At 33.5% G+C, this 15,966-nt stretch overlaps 2 protein-coding genes across 2 annotated transcripts; both read right to left on the bottom strand.

Moving 5' to 3' along the window:
• Positions 1-8,694: 8,694 nt before the first annotated feature.
• Positions 8,695-9,465, bottom strand: LOC106131556 (protein tipE). Its single transcript, XM_013330671.2, has one exon. The coding sequence runs from the start codon at positions 9,463-9,465 to the stop codon at positions 8,695-8,697; it is 771 nt and encodes a 256-aa protein (XP_013186125.2).
• A 432-nt stretch (positions 9,466-9,897) lies between these two features.
• Positions 9,898-11,208, bottom strand: LOC106131550 (uncharacterized). The gene has a single exon (XM_013330666.2). It carries the CDS (start codon positions 11,206-11,208, stop codon positions 9,898-9,900), a length of 1,311 nt encoding a protein of 436 aa, XP_013186120.1.
• Positions 11,209-15,966: the final 4,758 nt, after the last annotated feature.

Here is a 15,966-nt window from a genome sequence, read left to right as displayed (position 1 = left end):
ATTGGCTCTTCAAAACCGTCTATGTACAAAATCAAAATAACTTTGGAACAAAACCACGATTTCTATTAAATAAAAACTGTCAAAAAAAAAAGAAAATTATAATAAAATTTAAAACAAAAACATATTTGAAAATTAGAACTGGTTGCAATCTTTTGGAATACGATATTCCAATTTTTAAAAATTAAAAAACCAATTTTTTTTTCACAAAATTTGTCAAAAGCATTTTCCATTTAAATGTTCTATTTTTGAAAAATATTGTAATTTGATAATGTTTTTGGCAGTTCTACATTCGTTTATTTGAGTGCGCGCGTCGCCCTTGCCCGGTCGATACAGCCCGTTCCATGCGCTCCGCACCGTTCGGCGACAGACAGTCTTGTTTTACAATTCTGGGGTTTTACTGCGACGTTTTATTGAGATTATTTTCCTGTGCGCTTCAGTGGGATGCGACTATACAAAATTCATAGGATCGTCCCCTTTGGACTCACGCAAAAATGATTTCTGTGTTATACGATTTTTTGAAAGCGCACTCTCCGTTGCATTGTAATGAATGAATTTAAGTTTTTTTTTTTTTCAATTACATGAAAAACAATCGTATTGTCATTCATAGGGTTAATGGATTTACTTGATGAAAAAGACAAAGGTGACCTATTTTAAATAGTTAATCGATCTGGCATTATGCCAAGAAAATAGAGCTGCCAGTTGCGATTTAGTTTATAGGCATAAACTAAATAGCAACTTGGAACATAGAATAATATATAGTGCCGTGTGGTTTCCGGCACCAATACAAAAAAGAATAGGACCACTCCATCTCTTTCCCATGGATGTCGTAAAAGCCTACTAAGGGGTAGGCTTATAAACTTGGGATTCTTCTTTTAGGCGATGGGCTAGCAACCTGTCGCTATTTGAATCTCAATCCTATCTTAAAGCCAAATAGCTGAACGTGGCCTATCAGTCTTTACAAGACTGTAGGCTCTGTCTACCCCGCAAGGGATATAGACGTGATTGTATGTATGTATGTATGTAACATAGAATAAATCTTGTTTTGTTTTATTTGCATTATATTGAAAGAAAAAAAATAAGGATAAAAAACACATTTCTGTTTTGGTGTGTTAGTTGGTATAAGAAAATTGTTTGCATGTTTATTATAATTTAATATGTGGTTTTATTATACTGTTGATTAAATAAAGATTTATTTTCTTAGCACTCAAACATACAGACGGACTAACTGATGTAAAAGCGATTGTCTAAATTGATACATACTTATAATCACGTCTTTATCACTTGCGGGGTAGACAGAGCCAACAGTATCATAAAGACTGAAAGGCCACGTTCGGTTATGTGGAGAGGATGAATGGAAGAAGGTTGACTAAGCAGATATACAAAGAGAGTGTGGAGGGAAAGGTCGAGTGGGCAGGCATAGACGAACGTATCTTCATCAAATTAAGGACGTCCTGGCAAAAGGTCAGGTCAAGGGTACCCGAAACCGAGCTTGCATAAAAGAGTTATGAATGTGGATGAAGCGAAGGAAGTATGCAGATATCGTGGCAAGTGGAAAGATGTAGTCTCTGCCTACCACTCCGGGAAACATTAAGATTTTATGTATATATGTACATTTCAGGTAGCTGGCATTTTCAAGATACGGTCACTCTATCCCGTGTATGTTAATGTAGGTATCTGTTATTATCAGCATTTGTCAATTCTTTTTTGTATTGGTGCCGGGAACCACACGGCACATATCTAAAGGTGAATGTACAATTATCTTTTTTACATGTAATGCGGCAAATCACTTTGACGGGCATTGAACTACACCGTCAATTATAGCTGACCCATTTCTTTTTACAAACAATAAAAATGCGACATTTTTGCAAACCGCATAATATTTTCCTTGATCTAATGATTCTCCTTTTAGGCGATAGGCTAGCCACCTGTCACTATTTGAATCTCAATTCTATCATTGAGCCAAACAGCTGAACGTGGTCTATTAGTCTATTCGATACTGTTAGTTGTCTTCCCTGCAACAAAATGGCGAAAAGGGCGCACTGGAGGGGTTTTAGTGGGTAGGCTGGCACATTAGATGCCAGGAGTTCCACACTCTCCCGGGTGAAGACCCGGGAGGCAGTCCGTTATAAGGATTTCCCCTTCGGAGGAAAAAAAAGGGATATAGAAGTGATGATGTATGTATGTTAGTCCTTAGAGTCTTTTGAGAGAAATTTATAAGCCTTTACCTCCTTTGATTGACTTTTCCAATCTGCACGGTAAGAGAAGCAGCAGGCACACTATAATTTTTCTTCGCTGTCAGACCAACATAGAATTTTCAGAATAAAGATAACCGTAATGTAGTATAACATACATACATATACTCACGTCTATATCCCTTGCGGGGTAGACAAAGCCGACAATCTACGACAGCCACGTTCAGCTACAAGGCTTAATGATAGAATTGAGATTCAAATAGTGACAGGTTGCTAGCCTGTCGCTTAAAGGGAGAATCCCAAGTTTATAAGCTTAACCCTTAGTCGCCTTTTACGACATCAATGGGAAAGAGATGGAGAGTGGTCCTCTTCTTTTTCCTATTGGTGCCGGGAACCACACGGTATAACGACAATAATATTTAAAATGTATGTATGTATGCTATTTAGTAATATGCCTATTAGTTAGTTACCACGTAGTACTAGTTTATACGGCAATGCAGTGAAACGCAAGATTTGAGGTCATTCAACCTTTAGGCAGCAGGCCTAGGTCTTGCCATAGATCTGCGAAGAACTGAGAAACTATAGTAAAAAATTGAAAATGTAATCTGCGACCCTATGTACTTATTATAATGACCACTTTAATTTGTCTTAAAGTCATTACGTGGGTTTTTTTATTATCCTATAGTCCTTATTTTAAAAGCTTTTATTTTTCAGTGATTTAGGAATATTTTCATTTATATATATATTTTATTTATTGTCGCATAACGTTATTTATCAAGGGGATTTTCGTAACTGTTTTCCTACGATGAAATGTCTGAACCGATTCGTTGCGATGTCTAATTTCGCTAACTTTTAACTGTGGCGTCGAACAAAAGTAACGTGACACTGATCAGTGCCCAACGCCATACGATTAGATGACACGAATCCGTGTCTTCAGCCATGCGGATAAGTATAAATGTATTTGACCATGTTTGACGCGTTTTAAAGATTGAATACTCTTAGTTTGGATTAGAAAATAACGTGAACGGTCAGGCAAAGAGATATAAGTGATTAGAAGTGTCAAAATAAGTGTATTTCTGGGAAATAGAGGGTAAGTGACTTTTTGAATGCAGTTGTGCTAAACCTTTTTAACTTTTTTTGCATTTCCTAATGATTTGATTGATTATGAAGTATTAAATAAGATCTATAAGCATTGTTTGGTTTTCCTCATAACAAATTTCAACTGTTTAAATTAAGTATTATGGTTATTTACTGTTCAAGAATTGCGGCGTAAAAGAAAGTACATTCCCGACACAGAGATTGAAACACAAAGCGACGATGACAAAGTTATAGAACAGAATTCACAAGACTGGGAGGAACACTCACAAAACTCACCGTCAGCCGCAATAGTGTTTTGGATGCCATAGCCAATCGTGGGAACTGTCCAGTTATTTGAAAATTAATCCACAGACAACAGTCTGTGACAACATTCTTTTGTTTTTAAATTGTATTTACATAGTTAGTATATAGAATATATGTTAGTACATAGAATATAAGCTCTTGTAACTAACGCTTTGGATCATGTTGTCTGATTAATAAATGTTTTTATTTATTGTTTAATACATTAATAATTGTTCATATTATGATGGTTAAATAAAAAATAACGCAACTTTTAAAAAGGTTGGTTACCCCTATTTAATATTTTTTTTTACAATATCCAGAAACGAATACTACGAGCTTAATATACGTGCAAAATGATGATAATTTGGTTCTGGGTAAAAATTTTTTTAAGCTAAATTGAAAGAGTTGGCATCGATTTCAAAATGGCACACATCCGTGTCTAACGCCACACGCAAAAAAAAGTGATGGCACGGATACGTGTCATCCGCAACGAATCGGTTAATTTATAAATAAAAACCATTATAATGAAAAGTTATCAAATTGAAGAGTCATTGACGATGATAAAATACTCGTACAAAACGCAATGACTTGCTGAGTATATGATGTCACACCACAAAAACTTATTTTTTAAGAATGAACACCTTTTTAAATGTCTAAAAAAGAATAAAATTAAATAATGGTATTTAAATACAGTTTTTTTTAAGAAAAATAAGTTAAGAAAAAAATTACCAAACCAATTTTAGGCTCGCCTATACTTCTCAAGAAACATATACTTCCAAATTTCAGTAACATACATTTGATTAATTGTTTTTGTAATTTGATTAGCTGTTCCAACTTTTATCTACCACCATATCAACTTTTTTTAAATGGGTCTAGCGGGTTAGGTTTTGAAAAACTATAGTAGTTTTTAAGAAAGTAATAGTATAAAAGGACTTATGGATTTGGACTTATATAATCGCTTACATCCGTTGTTTTATTGGAATTTCGATAGATATTTCTTAGCGCTGATACATTGATCAAATAACAAACATGTCAGATTTCTTTCTTCAGTTTCTTACGCCCCGAAGTTTCAGCTCTGTTACCGTCGGTCAGTCAGTCAGACCAGAGTTAATTCTTTGTTAATACCTACATATGTTTTTTTGATCAGTTTCTCATATATTTATTTAGCTGTAATAATGCCTTTCAGTCAGTCAGACAAGAGTAATTTCTTTGGTAATACCTACTTGAGTCTTTAAACAAAAAAATATTTGTAATAAAATAAATATTTTATTTTCTCTATATATTAAGGATGGCAATTATAAAAAATATGTGTCGATAATTATATTCTGTTTTTCATTAATGATAAAAATGTAATTTATTTATGAATGTAAAACTTCCTGAAACACTGAAAAAAGTGAAGGACCTTTTTCTTTAAATAAAATCAATAAACGTGTTAGCTTAGGAAAAGGTTCACTTAGCCCGTCCCACGCGAAAGGAAAAAAAACCATGAGTAAATTAAAAAAGTTATTAACAGCAAAAAAAAAAACAATAATAATAATAAAACAATAAAACACAGCTCTAGAAAACAAGCTTTATTTGTCATTGATTTGTGTCTTTTGTGCTTAACGATGCCACTTGCAACTTACAATATTGTCTACTACGTCTAAATAGATAGTCATCCAATTTATATTAACAAGAAATTGATTATTTACAATAATTTATTGAAATTATTTACAAACGCTCAGTGAGGCAATATATGAATATTTTTTTTTAATTTTTGCACATAATTATATAATCATAACATCGGAATTTATGTTCCATTTACAGTTAGTAAATTAAAAAATATATTTAATTAAGCTATTAAATAAAATATTAAAAATAAAATTATTTTTAAATTATTTTATTTTTTAAATTATAAGTAGATAAGCTTAAAGTTATTACAATAATTGCAAAATACTAACACGTACATTACAGAATACTTAACATTACAATATTACGAACATAATCTTAATTTAACGTAAAAATAACCACTACTTATTTAAAGAAAACCGGGTTCTAGCAGATAAAGATTCTGATTTAAAGAAAGTTTAAAATTTTCGAATAGTAGGAACAAAAAGTTATCCCCCAAATCTTAAGTATAATAAAAAATATTTTAAATTCATGACAATTTCGAATAATATATTTTCTTTTAGAAATTTAAACTTTATTGTATTTGTACACAATAAGCGCTAGTATCACAAAAATATGGCAGATATTTTATAAAATACGAGTTTCATGGGCAGTATAATTATCCCTTTTTTAAGCTTAATGAAAACAAGCACTATTTTACAATGAAATTTAATTCAAGTCAAAGAAGAAAAATAGAAATATAATTTTAAATGTATAAACTATTTTAATATAATATTCATGTCATATTTATACCTACTAATGAAATTATTCCATTTAGGTGATTGTTAATCTTAAAAATATATTGAACAATTTGAATAAAATTGTTTTGGTTGTTATCGTATAACTTAATTTGTTAGACAATGGAACTAAATTAATAAAAAACCAATCGTATATTTATAATACCAATATTAATCAACACATTTTTTACATCTGTGACTAAAATGGTTAAAACGAATTGTGTTCATTGAGTAATCTGAAAATGTACATATTTGTAAAAGACTATCTAATTAATTATAATATATACTATTTGTACAAACCGGGAGAGAAATCCGGAAGCAAATAATTAAAAACTTATGACTATCCGGCTTAGCTCAATTTTAGAACAAAGAGACGCTTTTCGAAATTTTAAATATTATTTTTTTATTTTTTTTTAAGCTTCAGCTTAAGCTCCCCGCCAATTTTTCACATTTTAATACTGGTTTTCAACCTCACCCTTCCTCACAATAAACCTTCCCGCATTATTAAAAAGACAGGTCAAGATATGCTAACAACAAAAAGATTATATTTTAACAACGATTACACTGTAAAAGTTATAAAATTAATCACAAAATTCCCAGAAATGCTAGCTACTACAAAGCAGCGGAAATTTATTTAAGATTCAATCTTTAATCCATTGAAGCTTAGCTTAACATGCAGCAGTCATTTTGTGCGTCTAAATTTCATGCAATGTAAACGCAACCACAATGTAATGGTCAGAAATATATAAGAAAATATCTCTTTTTAATATTATTTTTTTTATTAGCTTTCCTAAGTGTTGAAACTCTATGAGTATCATAAAAAATAAAAATAAAAACTTCAAAATTATGATACTGGAATGGGTACATATTTTTCAAAATTAAAATTTGAACAACAAGCAATGAGCAATCAATAATCGTCTCAGACTTTCAAGGTAATAATAAATCAAGTTCAAAATTGTTTCTAAAAGTTCACGATTGATTATACTATTCATGTAACTTAAAGATTTAAAATATATTTATATCTTTCAGTTTTCCTTAATTAATTTTATTTTAGTTTTGTTGATGGTAGTTTGAATATTTTAATATAATAAAGAATTATCGTGATAACCTAAATTTGGAATATACGGAAAAAATATACAAATTAAGTTCGAGACATCCGTGTTACGGTAACTCAACGATAATTTTTGTAATAAATATTTATACTGAGAAACATCTTTACCCACAATTTCCTAATTTCACAATTAAAATAATTAGCCTGGGTCCAATCAGATAAAGAATTGATAGGAATTACAAATACACAATGGTCGTGTTTAAAATTGCTGGTATCCAGCGCGGGGCGAGGCACGGCGGCGGGCGGCTGACGCGCGGCGTCAGAACACGTCGTCACTCGGGTCGTCGTCCAACTCGCATAGTAATTTACTACTGAAATTTAGAGAAAAATAAATTTTTATAATTTTGGTAATTTTTTTTTAATTTAAGAATTGCGAAATAAAAATTGACAATTTAATTTTTTAATTAAAAATTGCGAAGAAAAAAAATTGACAATTTTATTTTTCAGTTAGTTAAAGTTTACAAAATATATTATAGGCATTTCAAAAAATGCTTGATTGAGTTTAATTGAAATTTAAATTATTTTTATCATTTACCAAATATTTATACTAACTAGTATATTAAGATCTTTATGTTTTAGGTTCAATAATATTTTGGTAAAAAATATGTCTTACAGAAACAAGAGAAATAAGTAAGTATATCTAAGACTACTAAAACTTCTATGTAGAGTAGAACGTACAGTGCTGAAGGATTTTTACATAGTAAGTCAGTTTAATTGTGCAATCTATAGAACGATTTTACTCGTGAAAGTGGTGCCCCCGCTATAGAAAATATTATTAAAAAATTTACAACCAAAAAAAATATTCTTATATAAATCAAACGTTTTTTTTTTAATTCCTATTTTTATGCATTATAATATACATATATATATTTATATTTTTATATTATTACCATTTATAACTGAGTTCTATACACCAAAAATAAAAAGAAAAGTGATAAGATTTCTTTCAATCTCTAGAGGGCGCCACTAAAACGTGGGTAACTGAAGGTCTACATTTCACTTGTGTTGTGTATTGACCGCCTTGTATTCACATCAGCAAAATGACTAACATTACATTAAAAAAATATTTTAAATTTGAAATATAAAAATTTTCTTTAACAAACCATGCAAAATTAAAAAAAAAAGCCGTTGGATTAAAATTCAGTCAATAGTATATTCAGTGCTTTCACTAATATTGGAAGAAGACATTAGAAATTAGTGGCAAAATACCCCAATTTTACATATGTATTTCTTAATTATAACAGTAGCAGGCTTATTCAATTCAGAAGTTGTGCTTTTTCTTAGCCCATATAATTATTTATATCATTTAAGTATTAAGCTGTAAGCAAATATAAGGCAGTTCTAGAAATATGATTTACAGATTAATTTAGAAACAGATTTGTTTTTCACGCGGTACAGTGCATTTTTTCAACATGAAACGTACTTGTATCCTACTAGTTCCATGAAACAATGGCGACTAAGATTTTCCATCGCCAAACTTGAAATCACTATCGGACCTGAAAGTCCAGTTTTTAAATAAATCAATAACTTAAATCATAGTGAAAATCTAGTGACTACTCTGAAAAATAAAAATACTTAGACTTCTAAATACATCATTTATAATACATTAAAATTATCAAAAAAGTACTTACTCTTCTTTACTCGCATACGATTCGGCGTGTACTCGTCTATTGCAGGCTCTTTCGCAACAACGACAGTGCCAATAGGCCAGCACACTCAAACTGAACACGAAAACCGCTGTTGGCAGCACCAGTGCCAGGACCAGACCTCTGATGGTGGAGTCCCACGAATATCTTGCTACTACCAAATCTGGCCGTGTCATACTGTAATAACACGGGAAAATTTTCGGAGCCTTCGGCCCTGCGTACTCGTGTGCAAACACCGAACAATTCACTCTCGGCGGATAACCACATCCCTCTGGATTTATCAAGAACTTCAAATCGGTTTCATCCCATTCTGACGGAATAGGTGTGTTTTCTTCGAACGGTTTTCGTTTCAAATTGACCCTTATTTTGTGGCATTTCGTATGCGCCGTCGTACAACCTTCTCGGCATGATGCCCAAGTGCAGTTAGTCAATGTCTCAGCGTGAACATGCTCTGAAACTGCACATATTCCAGCTTCTGGCACGAACTCGGCTAAAATAGTCTGTATCGCTGGTTCAACGACGAAGGGTATCAGGAAGAGAAAAGCAAATACTGCGAGTATGGCTGACGTTCCGAGACACAATGATGTGTAAAATTTGAATCTTTCGAAAAAGTGCGCTAATAACTGTTCCCTCGTTGGCTCCAAAGGCTGAAACTCTGGACTTCCTGGCTCTGCAGAGGCGCCCATAGGCAGTGTAGACCTCTCTGAAGCAGCCGGGGAGAGGCTGGCACGAGATCTGCTCATCGAAGACATGAGGGAAGTTAGCTGGCAGAAAGCATTGCAAGCATTTAGTCGTCTCTTAGTGAACTAGCCGGACCCTCGCAGAGGAGGGGAACGCCTGGAATAGACAAAAAAACAGAATTAGTTAATTATGATAATGGCTAGATATCACATACATGTAGACTCGTATTAAAAAAGAAATAAATATAAACGTGACAAATTAACCAGAAAGTAATTATGCAACAAATCAAAATTAAAATACACATTAGTAGGGTAATCCATAGTGTTATATACATTTTGGAACACCATATAAACGAATAAACGTGTCAAGGTTATTTGTTACGTAATTCTTTACACGTCAAATCAGTTTTATTTACGTCATAGTTCATGTTACCATAACATTAATGAAATTTTTGACACGATGAAAAAGTGAAAATTAAATAAATATATCTCACGTGACTGATCTCAGAGTGGAGAAACAGGATCATTTGGAGACATTTGCATGTCAGCTTGAATACCTCCTTTCTTAAATGCTTTAAATCTCATCTTTGCATCATCGCCAACTTCAATAGTCTTTTGACACAATACCAATGTTATGCACGACACAAACACCAATACTGTTGGTAAACTCAGTGCCACTATAAATTGACGATAGGTGGCATCTAAGTCAAATCTTGCAACCACAGTTTCAGAATCATTGTCAGTGTAAAAACAAGGGAATCTGGCTTTGGCGTTATGATCAGCTCCATCTCTTCCGTAATCTTTAAGAAATTCCTTACATTCGTCAGCTAGTGTATTGACACATCCTTCGAGATTAATCATTAGGCGGCTATCATTGGCTAAGGTTAGCTCTACTTCAGATGGAGCTATGAAACGATTTGGTGTAGCTCTCATTGTATATAAATATTGAAGGTAGGTAAAATTGGTCAAATCAGAGATGTCATTGCGGGGTAACAAAGCCGCATTGATACAATCTACAGCCACAACACCGGATGTGCCATTATGGACTGCATGACATGACAACATTAACACTTCCTCCCCATTATCAGTCCAGACGACCGCACCACCATCCTCTTGAGCTAATTTAGCACATTTCGCCAAAAATACTCTGTCCCCACTCAAAACTATCACATTCTTATTTCGGGTCGGGATATCAACGCATCTCCGATCACAATTATACGGTGTTCTTATTTTTCTACAAGTGCCTCTTGTGCACGAAAACAATCCGTGAACATCTATACATGTAATCTTCCCTCTCCTTCCAGAACATTTTAACGGTGGATCTGTTTCTCTGAACGCACATTCGAATGCATCGGTTATGTTTATACATTTTCCTTCGGTGCAATTGAAGGTTCCAGTTAGATTCCTACATTCATCTCGTATGCAGTGGTACTTTCGAGCATTTTCTTGATCTATTCCGTAGCATGTTTTGTTTGCAGCGCTGCCGCATTCGGACAAAAGTAAAGATGAGCCATTCTTTCTGACATTTACGTATATTTGGATGCAAGCGCCGGAGGTTTTGCTCAAACACCATTCTCCGCAGGATCCCCAGTCGCAGTTATCTTTATTTACAGCCCGAGTAGTCGTACACATAATTGGAGTAGGATCGATGCCTGATGCTATAGCGCGGGAGTACGGCATGTAAATAGCCACCGTGAGGTACACAATCGCGACACAACTCAGCACAGCTGTCATTTGACACACACATATTGTCCCACATATCTTTTGATCTTGAGGGGGGATGATCAAGTCCTCGACAGGCGTCGGCTTAGGCATTTTGTGATACCAGCAGCCAGCCGCGTCGTATCACCACTGACGTGCGTTGGGGTGGTTTGCGCAGGCGCTGTGGCCGGATCGATTCGGTCGCAGTGCGGGCAACCCCGAATGTGCTATTTTTTTTATAATTCATTGATGTCAACGGCCGCTATGATACTAATAATAAAATAGACATATGATGTATACTTAACATTGTGTTATGGCTTCCTGTTTTTTAACTTTAATGTCTTTCATCTATTACATAATAAAATGATACTTACTCTTTGGTATTACATCTAAAAACGTCTTAAAACGCGGAAATATGGTTTCTGAGTTTTACATTATTTTTTTAACATATTTATCCACATATATTTTAAGTTTACCTACTCCTGTTCAAATGATGTATTCATTTTGTATATAGATCTCCCACTAATAGACTTTCATATTAAATTTGACACATTATTATGACATATTGTGGTATTATCGTTATTTGATCATTGTGAATTATAATTATTGTATTTACGTTAACTGATGATTACAATATATAAATATTACGAACAGTTTTAATATGAATGAAAAACAATACAATAATATTGCAGATTATGTCAATGAATTACAGAAAATCATATAACAATCTAATTAACCGAGTAAATATTTACGTTCTAAAACAGTAGACAACAGGCAAATAGCATGTAAAATTGAGAGAAGAGTGAAAGAAGAAGATCTAGAGCTTCGCTACAAACATAGAGACTATTATGACTATTTACAATTGATTTATTTATGACTAGAGATAAAATAATGAAAAGATATTCACAGATTATTAACTTTAAATAGGCTATTAAAAATTCACTCAATGAACTAGTAGACGATACCCCAAAAAAAGAAAAATACTCGTAACTAATATTATACCTTATCACATGAAAACTCACCGAGATTCCGTATTCCTTAAGAAAATGTCTTAGAACTGCCGTCAAGTATTACAATTTTTGAGAAAATGTCCAATATTTGTATTAAAAATAGCAGCAATTTGTTATATTATCACAGTAATTGTTGTTTTTCGCTGACATGCCATCCTGAATTAAGTCAACTAACGCGAAGTTATGTGTAAGTCAGCCTGCGCAATGCGGTTTGTTAGTACCAGTCTGAAGTTGTTTTCATCACTGTTTTACCGCATAAAGTAACGTAAATTGGTAATTGTCATCGCATTACTGAATTTTTAGTTACTACCAAAAGACTGACCATGGATTGGTATAACTGCAGATCTCTCTGTAAACTTAAAGTATTTTAACATAAAAAAGGTTCAGAAATGACTTTAAATTTTGATTATTATCCGCTTGTCTCATGGATATCTTTGAAATTAATAGTATTACCTACTGCAGATGTGAATAAATAGTTTTAACGTACCTACATAAACAATGTAACCTGCTGTTTAATTATATAGGAACACTTAACACAATTCCATTTTCAATTTGTTTCGTAAATTTTTAACACTACTTAAATTTTCTTGTCACTTAACATTAAGCGCTGTTCCATTTACAAAAATAATAGACAAAAATTTTCTTATCACAAAATTTTTAACGCTAATCCATTTTCACAAATAATACATTACATTTCCAAATTTAGATTTTACACTTAAATTCTCTTACCCAAAAATGTTTAAGCGTTGTTCCATTTTCAAAAACAATTTAACATGTTACATTTTCACATTCGGCTGTTTGTTTTTCATGTTTCTAAATGGTACACGTGTCACTAAAAGGGCTGTTTTGTTGCGTTTAAGTTTGTTGAAGTTTAGGCGGTCTATGGCGCATGCTTGTGTCATAGCCAGATTTTGGTGCTCCTGCAACGTTTTCATCGACATTCGAATATGAATTCTCATACATATGGTCACGTCTAAATCCCTTGCGGGGTAGACAGAGCCAACAGTCTTGAAAAGACTGAACAGCCACGTTCAGCTATTTGGCTTAATGATAGAATTGAGATTCAAATAGTGACAGGTTGCTAGCCCATCGCCTATAGAAGAATCCCGAGTTTGTAAGCCTATCTAACCCTTAGTCGACATCTATGGGAAAGAGATGGAGTGGTCCTATTCTTTTTTTCATTGGTGCCGGGAACCACACAGCACTCTCATGAATTCTCATATTGTTATAAATAAATATATACGGGACAAATTACACTCATTGAGTCAGCCTCGAAGTAAGTTCGAGATTTGTGTTACGAGATACTAACTCAACGATAGATACTATATTCTACTAATATTATAAATGCGAAAGTGTGTAAGTATGTCAGGATGTCGGAATGGATGTTTGTTACTCTTTCACGCAAAAACTACTGAACCGATTACGATGTTATTTGGTATGTCGGTAGCTGAAGACCCAGAATAACATATAGGCTATATTTACTATATTTCCCGGAGTTCCCGCGAGACTGATTCCACGCGGACGAAGTCGCGTACGGCATCTAGTTTTATAAAAAATACTTATATAGATAAACATTCAAGACCGAGGCCAATCACAGAAAGTTCATTTCTCATCATTACATCCTTCCGGGATGAAAGGAAAAAGGAACCGGGATCTTATATTAAATTAATTTTTATCTCATACAAGCTGTGCCCGCCACTTCGTCCGCGTGGAATAGTTATTTTGGGCATTATTGAAGCCCCCAAGGATGAATAATTATCCCTTTTTTTTCACATATTACATTATTTCTTTGCTCCTTATAGTTGCAGCATGATGTTATATAACCTAAAGCCTTCCTCGATAAATGTTCTACTTAAAGCAAAGAGAATTTTTCAATTCGAACCAATAGTTCCTGAGATGAGCGTTCAAACAAACAGCTGAAAGTCAATCTTAATGATGAATCTACATTAACATAACGAAAAAATATACTTTTTTTTTACAATATTGTCAAGTTTTTTTAATCTTCATTTAATTTGAAATCGCCAAACTTCAAAACACTTATAAAGTGCTTCTCTTCCCAGACTGTAACAGAGAAAGACATAAAAACCTTGCGAGTCTTCAGATTTGGGCTAGCAATCTAGAATCACTGTCTATTGGCTCTGTCTACCTCGCAAAGGATACATGATACGTGCGTGTGTTTGTGTTTTTTGACAGCTTCTACTCTTAAAGCAAGAAAATGTAGGCTTATCTCTATAAACAAAAGATATGTTTTTCTCATATAAATAGTTACATGCTTGTCCCAGCACCAATATAAATAAGAATAGTACTACTCTATATCTTTTCCATGGATTTCGTAAAATACGATTAAGAAACTTATAAAAAACATAAAACTATAGGCTTAAAAATAATTTAACTATATATATAGGCTCATACACTTGGAATTCTTCTTTCAGGCGGTGGGCTAGTAACCTGTCTCTATTTGAATCTTAATTATATCATCAAGCCAAACAGCTGAACGTGGCCTATCAGTCTTTTCAAGACTATTAACTCTGTCTACCCCGCAAGGGATAAAGACGTATTAATGTATGTTTTTCTCAAAAAAACGCCAAATTTGTTTACAAATATAATGTAAATTTTTCTCACAGAGGCTAGAGGCCATTCGGGTCAACGTCCAACAATAAATCAATGATGGCGGCCGATTGTTGCATTACGTCGTTAGTTATTATTGTCCAAATGCAATTTATCTGTTAGCGGCTGGACGGGCTACACGACACGATTTTGTTTTGCTTACTTTCAACATACATACATATATACAAACATACATAGATACATACATACATACATACATATATATATACATACAGACATGCATACAGGCATACAAACATACATAAAATCACGCTTTTTTCCCGGAGCGGTTGGCAGAGACTACATCTTTCCACTTGCTACGATCTCTGCATACTTCCTTCGCTTCATCCACATTCATTATTCTTCTTTCATGAAAGCTCGGCGGTTTCGGGTACTCTTGACCTTTGCCAGGACGTCCTTAATTTGATTAAGATACGTTCGTCTAAGTCTTCCCACTCCGACCTTTCCCTTCACACTCTCCTTGTATATCTGCTTAGTCAACCTGCTTTCATTTATCCATATAATCACGTCTATATAGTGATATAGACGTGCTGGGTTGACAGAGCTTAACAGTATTGAAATACTGATAGGCCACGTTTAGCTGATAGAATGAGAATAGTGACAGGTTGCTAGCCCATCGCCTAAGAGAAGAATCCCAAGTTTATAAGCCTATCCACACACTTAAAGGTTAGACATCTCAAAACCATCATAGGCAGAATAGTAAAATCTAGTCTAGGCAATAACAGTAGCGACACTATGCAACAATTGTCTGAACAACGCCAAAAAAATTATACAATGTATGATTGTACAATTTTGTAGATTGTAGTAACAATGTATTCTCTCGTCCACATTCTATTCCAAGTTTGGATAGTCGTGAAGTTGACGTTGTTGAAGAAAATGCTGCAGTGCCGTTTTTTACCGCTTCGTCTGCACTGACGCTTTGGAATCGGCGGTAAACTTAGTTTTAAGTAATTTATTTAACATCAACCAATGTTGTGAAACCAAAAGTAAATTTGATAATTATTAAGCGATATGAAGTATCCTATAATAATGAATAAAAAAATTTGAATTTTGATTCAAAATGTAATATAGAGAGAGTAATGAAGAGATCGTGCCGTGTGGTTCCCGGCACCAATAAAAAAAAACAATAGGACCACTCCGTCTCATTCCCATGAATGATAAATAATAACTTCAATGCAAAACGTACAATAAAAACATGACGCGCAACCTCTTCATGCCATTAACTCTATACAAT

The sequence above is a fragment of the Amyelois transitella genome, chromosome 20, assembly GCF_032362555.1.
Source record: "Amyelois transitella isolate CPQ chromosome 20, ilAmyTran1.1, whole genome shotgun sequence".
Taxonomy (NCBI): Eukaryota; Metazoa; Arthropoda; class Insecta; order Lepidoptera; family Pyralidae; genus Amyelois; species Amyelois transitella.
This window is presented reverse-complemented; position numbering and strand designations above follow the sequence as displayed.